The 6,896-nt window shown below is 40.0% G+C and overlaps 1 protein-coding gene across 1 annotated transcript; it reads right to left on the bottom strand.

Annotated features, from left to right (window-relative positions):
• Positions 1-575: 575 nt before the first annotated feature.
• On the bottom strand, positions 576-6,359 carry LOC106937897 (vacuolar protein sorting-associated protein 26B-like). The gene is made up of 6 exons (XM_015019637.1): positions 5,787-6,359; positions 4,428-4,584; positions 3,759-3,923; positions 3,477-3,652; positions 3,241-3,383; positions 576-2,513 (listed from the first exon to the last, which is right to left on the bottom strand). The coding sequence occupies exons 1-6, from the start codon at positions 6,007-6,009 to the stop codon at positions 2,376-2,378; spliced, it is 1,002 nt and encodes a 333-aa protein (XP_014875123.1). The 5' UTR covers positions 6,010-6,359; the 3' UTR covers positions 576-2,375.
• Between the last annotated feature and the right edge of the window lie 537 nt (positions 6,360-6,896).

Genomic DNA, 6,896 nt, shown 5'->3' on the forward strand with positions numbered 1-6,896 from the left:
ACTGTAACATAATACTATGATATGAACTGGACTCATTTTGTCCTGTACAGTGACTTGAGATTACCCTTATGAATTAAAACTTTATGAATAAATTAAACTGAAAAACGTATGAGCTATTATTCTTCTATAAGGCATTATCAAAAAAAAAAGTTAAATATTTACGGAAGCATCCTTTAGGCACACATTGTTTGTGTGCCTTTTTATTGAAACGTCCATTTTCTTTTTTCATTTAGATATTTCCAGACATTAAAGATAATCTCAGTAGAAAGATGTTTATTGGGGTCACAGGAGTCCAGAGCAGCTTACTGAATATTCAAAATGACATTTTGAAGATTTTTGATTGGTGATGAGCTCCAAGTATTTGAGATCAGAAGGCCTTCTTGACATCCATCTGATCTTTAACAGACTGGAACTCGGAAATATAAATATTACTTATTGATATTTAAACCTTAATGTGCTAAAGATGTCAGTAATTTTGGGCTTACTTGTTGTATGAAGTAGGGCCAGTAGGGTTGTGTCTACTGTGCTGGATTTCACAGTTCCGCTTTGTGTGTGTAAGAACAAACAAACACTGATTAGTGAAAAAAGTTCTTGGATTTTTTTATTGAATCTAAGAGCTCATTAAAAATAGAGCTGTCCTTCCCCCACCCTTCTTTTACATTTAAAACCATGATCCAAAGCAGCTTAACCAGTTCAAGAAAGGTACATGAAAACCCCAGGGAGTGTTCTGGATGATTGGCATTAAACTATACAGAGACACAACTGGCTAAAGTTCAGCCTGCAAACCATCAACAGGCAGAGGTCACTTCAAGGTCATCACACACAGACACACGTATCAACGCCGAAGGCAATTTTCACCTTCAGGTTCCACTGGTGAAATGTCCATTGTGAGCATCAACAAGGTAATTGGTGGGATTAAAAACAGCAAGAAAACAGAAGCCCTAAATAAGAAACACCACTGTTATTTGTTCAGCTTTCATTCTCCGCTGATATTATTGTAAAAGGATCATAATCAAGTGTCTATGCGTGATTAGATTGAAGTGAGACCAGATGTTATTGATTAGAGATGCACCAATCTATTGGCGCGTGTTTGGAATTGTACAATTTTCCCTTGATCGGCTTACGCGCGTCGTCGACGTAAAAAAAAAAAATCTGTTCGAATTCAACTGAACTAAGAACTCAGCCGCCTGGACTTCATTCTTTTAGCTGAATAAAAATCAGATGGAGGTTAGTGACAATTTGACTTTAAAACTCTCGTGTCTTTCAGAATCCAAGTTATACTCCTTAAGAAAACAGCAGGTCAGACCTCAAAGAAAACCACTAATGGTCAGAAAACATCTGATTGATGCATCTCTAGTTATGATAATTAGAAGTTATATTTTTAATTGTGCTCATAAACCTCTGCATCCGTCACAAACAGAACAGAGAGCAGAAAACAACTAAACAGAAGGATGTCATACTGCAAAATAAGAAAGTTGGGCTCAGAAATAAGTCATTGGTGACCGTAACAACCAAATTATAAACATACCAAAACTCCATTTGTTATAGAATCCATTATAACAGCTTCATGAATGTGTACTACATGTAAAAGGTTGGCTAAAAATGTTTTTTAGTTTTAAAAAAAAGTACCTTACAATCATGCCTAATGCTCACAACAGCACTGGAATGTATGACAATATCTTCCAAATGATAATCAATGTTTGTCATGTTAATGAAGTTTGCTAATTCCTATTTGGGATTCTGGGAGCAAGCAAAGTTTGCAAAATACAGGCAAAGCTTGCAGAAAAAAGCAGAAGATGGCAGCAAAAATAAGCCTATTAATGAGTTCCTATCACACTGTTAGGTTCCTGTGAAGAGTCACACAGACGTGTGATAAATGCTATTGCTTAGCCACTCTTTAGAAAGCTACTGTATGACTACAGTTTCCTCACAGTGCAATATTCTAGCCACGTATAAACATCCAACACTCTCCCAAACACACCTGTGAGTGACAGGTTGAAGTGCACCTTTGGAAGATGTCCTCCTGAGCGACTGCTGTCGTAGATGCCACAGAGATAAAGCAGACAGACCACTTCCAGACTGATTACGCGGAACAGGGAAAGACAGAAAGTTGCTGGCGCCGATTCATCAGTCTGAGTGTGGCCTGCTCCATGTAGATAGTGCTTCAAGATGCTTAAAATCAAATCAACACAACTCCAGCCCAGAGTGGCACTGTTTGTTCCCTTCACACACACACACACACACACACATACACACAAACACATACACACACACACACACTGGAATTCACTCACTCACTCAACATTTGGACTGACACCTCAGAGCTGTGTTCACTCAGACACAGCAGGAAGTGGAAGTGCCCGAGTAGCTGTGGTTTAGCTCTTGTCGTTCTCAGCACTCTGACTGTGGGACCTCTCTGGATTGGAGGAGCCCTCGAAGCGCTGCGCAGCCATGATGGCCTGGTGAGACATGCTCTTCTTCACTATGTCACCTTTCCTCCACAGAATGATTTCCTGCATCAAAGAATTGGCATGAATCGCATTAAAAGTGAGAAATTTTACCTGAAGTTGAAAATATTATTTTCACAGGTGTTCCTATGAAAAAGCATCCAAGGTGTGCTCATCAAATTGACTTAACTGACCAAACTGATTAGGAGGGATGTGACCACCTCTGGCTCTGACACTGAGCTACTCTGGAGCATTGAGGTTAACACACACTGGCGAAGAAGACATCAAGAATCTGTTGCTGCACGTCATTGTCCAGTTCATCATTTTATCTTTTCAAAGATTCATTGTGGTTGCAAAACATTCAAAACAGAGCTAATTTCAGGGAAACCAAACCACACGTAACTATCCAACAAAAACATCAGCTTTATTTTCTTCATTTGCCTGCAACTTCATCCATTAGCTGTTATGTAGCTCGAGGAAACTTTACTCAACTTCTGTTATTACCAACTCTTTAAAATCAAAATATACTTTTACCTATTTACTCATGTAGAGCTGTTCTCTAGTTTTACTGACCATTCAAAGGAAATTACAATCCAAGTGATTTTCCTACCCATAAATATTATAATATACTTGACTGAGTAAATGTTCATTTATTAAAAACTTCCAATGTAGGCTGGTAAGGTGATGCAGAAAACAGCGACTTCAAGTTACTACAGCTAAAGGGAGTTTAATACGTTGTCCAGTCATGTAACGCGCTTACTTTGCATGCTGCTGACCAAAACGTTCTGCTCACCTGCTGTTTGAAATAGCGTCTGTCCTCCTCGTCTATGAGAACCAAGTTGAGGAAGTATCGCACTGAAAACTTCTTGTTGACGTCTTTCATGGTGGGCGTCAACTCGTAGCCTGCCAGAAACAGCCGGATGGGGATGGATTCTCCTGTCGCACCAGAAAACAACAACAACAGAGCAGTGAGTCTGCAGAACAATCATAGTGCTGGACGGGAAGAGAAAGGCAGGACTTAGAGATCACCTCTGACCGGAGCGCCGTCCATAATCTCGTACTTGGCTATGGTGTCATTCTCGTTGTAGACGCTGGGTCCTGTGCCGGTGGTCTCTCGTCTGATGATGTCGATCTCCATATGTCTGATCTTAATCCTCACCAGGAGGAAGTAAATCTTCCCAACGATCACATCTTTTAGGTGATACCTTCAAGCAGAAAATAGCGTTAGCTTTCAGTGAGCATGCCACTCTTAACTGGAAGGTGTAGTCATTTTGTGTATTTTAATAACTTTCTAAAAAAATAAACTCCTACTTGGATTTGTTGTACTCAAATTCTATGTGCAGACAGTCCTCGATCCCCACTTCCATCTTGATGGAGGAGTTGATGTCAGGGTATGTGCTCAGTGTGTGAACCACGATGTCCAGCTCCTTGGTGATGTCGCTGAGCCTCCGGCCTATCGTTACCTTGAGGAAGTAACTGGAAGCAAACACAGTCCTTAGAGCATGTTGGAAAAAACCCAATGATTTGGAGACAATCAACTGACAGTGCAGTCTAATAAACAGGCAACTTGTTAGTTGAACGGTTTGTGCATGTCAGACTGAATGAACTCTTCAAAGTGCAAAGAGCTGATGTGACATGAAAACCACAGGCCACATAGGCAATGGAGGGGAAGGAGAAATATTTAAAGTGGTGATGTTTCTCAGATTCTTTAAAGAGTACAGCTGGATTACTCGGGTTCTAAGCACAGGTTGAGAAAATGATCACAGTCCCAAAAAGCTTTGACACACAAAACCATCAACAGAAAGATGGATGGTTTTGTCACCACCGTCAACCAATATCTGTGAGGTGAGCACGGGTTTCACTGGATTATTCAAACAAGCAGTTTGAGGATAACATCTTCCAATAATTCCTACTGTTACCACGAACAACTAGTTTAGTTGATGGGCAACAAAACGGAGGTCATACGAGGACATAACTTACCGTAACTTGACGTTCTGACCAGTGTATGACTCGTACGGTTTTTCCACGTGTGCGAACTCAAAGTCAAACGTCTGAGACTGCGTCAGCTCTCCCGGCCGAGCCAAGTCTTTCACTAGAGACACAAACTCATGGTGGTTCCCTCTGTCGTAGTACAGCTCTGAAAAAATATATTTGTATGAGAAGACATAGGGCATCATTGATGTTTCTTTGTTTGAGTTTAAAAATAAACTGACCTCGGTCTGTGTAATAAATGCAGTTTCACTGTTAGCTTAGGACTTTATTTACTTCTATGGAAACTTAAGGCACATACTAGCACGGTGAAACCTCTCACGTAAAACAGGCTGGCTATGTGTAAAAATGTGATATCTACATAACCAATGCATGGTTTGCTAACATAACATTGGCTGTTCTGGTAATACAGTTGTTGCCAGTGCATATCAGACCAACAATGCTGCTCAGAACAGGATCAACCTGGACGTGCCCATAACTGTGGTGTTTTAAATGAGTTGTTCTCTGAGCTTGCCACAGAACTTTTTAATTACTGTGTAATGTGCTGGTTTGTTATATTACCAGGCGAACAACTTTCAACAGTTTCTCCTGACTTCCTCATCCATCCTTCCCTGTAAAGTGTCCCTAATGTTAAGCAATAAACCCGAATTTTGTTAAGCGTAAAGTTAATCCTCCCACAAGGCAACTTTTGACTTTTCTGCATGCATATGGGTGTTTTTTTCTTCGTATCTTTCAAATTCGGACAAACAAAACAAAAAACGAGAAGCAGTAAAATAATATTTCCTTTAATCTGCTTACTGCTTCCTAGTTCACATAAAACTGCTCAAGTGTCTGTAAGTGAAGAAAGCTGCCATCTCTAATAGTGTAGTATAAATCAACCCACACTTGCTTCCAGTTTGGACAGAATTTTCCAAGCCTGTTGTGTGAAAAAGTGTCTAAACCAATAAATTCCTTAGTCGTGTTGATTCGAATCTGAGGCTCTACTGTGAAATTAACTATTAAATGAAAGCTGCATGCTTTGCTACTCCAACATATGGCACACGAACAATGTTTCCAACAACAGAGGGACGCCTGCAGAGGTCGCAGATAAAGCTCGTCGACGGCTGATAACGTCAGCTGATGACAGTTAGTTGTCACATCACGAGACACAATACTTTTTAACTGCCACTTTCATGATTAACTTGTTGAGCGCTGACAGGAAGTGAAAACAGTTATCCATTATCGCTGTACGTGGAATGCATTCATCAACTGCATTGTGAGTTTAGATAGTTTGAAAGCCTTTTTGTGTCACGCAATACTTTGGTGACTTCTGTCTATGGACACTGAAATGCAGGCCTACTAGCTGCTCACCTATCTGGCCGACAAACTCAACTTTGATGCCATTGTGCTCCAGCCTCTTCCCCGGGTACTTAAGCGTGACGTTAACTTTTCCCGACACCGTCTCCCCGTCGTAGAATAGGAAATATTTGTCCTTCTTTCCGTCTTCACTGTTGTGTTCTGCTTTCTTCCTCGTCTCGGCGTCATTCAGAACTATATCGATGTCCGCAGTCTGACCGAACCCGAAGAAGTTCATTGCGGCTCGTTGGCTACCTCAGTTTTTGAACGCGGCTCGTGCAGATGGACGTGCTGCTTCCTGTCAAGAACAGCACACGACAGTCGGATCTCGTTTTGCTGTGAGGTGTCGAGCGCGAGCCGCTTCCCAGATTATTGAACATGAACATTCCTAGTTACTACCGATTGAGTACGCATGCGTAGAAAGTCATGTGAAGGAAAGCTGTAAATTAAACTCTTTCTGCTGGTGTTTATTCAACATGTTTTTGGACTTTGGTTTCATTCTCTTTCTTAAACTAATGAAATTTATTACGTATATTCCAGTACAAGAGTTAAAATAAGTACAGTTTGTAGTAAAACTATAGTATCCGCTGCTTGTTTCCGCTCTGAGTCAACTATGGTCGGTGCGCGGCTCTACCACAGACATAATATAAGGATAGACGCCTCATGGACCGCTCTCGCCTATTGTAGCTGATGAGATTTAGGGCGGCCATCTTGGAGCGGTCGACCGCTCCACTCAGCCTTATGTGTTTGGCAGGCACAATGACATATTAGTGCATTTAATCGAACATAACATACATTTTTTTGTTACTGAAAACCTTATTCAAACAGCTATCAAAGCTACATTTATAAACAATTGTATTATTTAATTGTATTGATACATAGTTCATAATATTTAAATATTCTTAGTGAGGAAAACAATAGAATAGGAATAGAATATTCTAATATTGATGTAATGCTGATGTATGATGAGCATTTTACAAAGCACAGAACCGTTCATAATGTATTTAGTAAATTATTTAGTAATATCAGTACAAATTTATATGAATATACAAACACAAATAATGATTAATAATGACACAAATAAATAATTATTAATACTGAATAATATATTAAATACATGTTTAT

Source organism: Poecilia latipinna, unplaced genomic scaffold (assembly GCF_001443285.1).
Source record: "Poecilia latipinna isolate Pla-1442-1.1 unplaced genomic scaffold, P_latipinna-1.0 Scaffold2461, whole genome shotgun sequence".
Classification (NCBI taxonomy): domain Eukaryota; kingdom Metazoa; phylum Chordata; class Actinopteri; order Cyprinodontiformes; family Poeciliidae; genus Poecilia; species Poecilia latipinna.

Coding starts and splice junctions, on each gene's coding strand:
- LOC106937897 (XM_015019637.1), bottom strand. CDS start 6,009: ATGAACTTCTTCGGGTTCGGTCAGACTGCGGACATCGATATAGTTCTG. Junction 4,585..5,786: donor TGAGTTTGTCGGCCAGATAG/GTGAGCAGCTAG, acceptor ATATTTTTTCAG/AGCTGTACTACGACAGAGGG. Junction 3,384..3,476: donor GGACGGCGCTCCGGTCAGAG/GTGATCTCTAAG, acceptor CTGGTGCGACAG/GAGAATCCATCCCCATCCGG.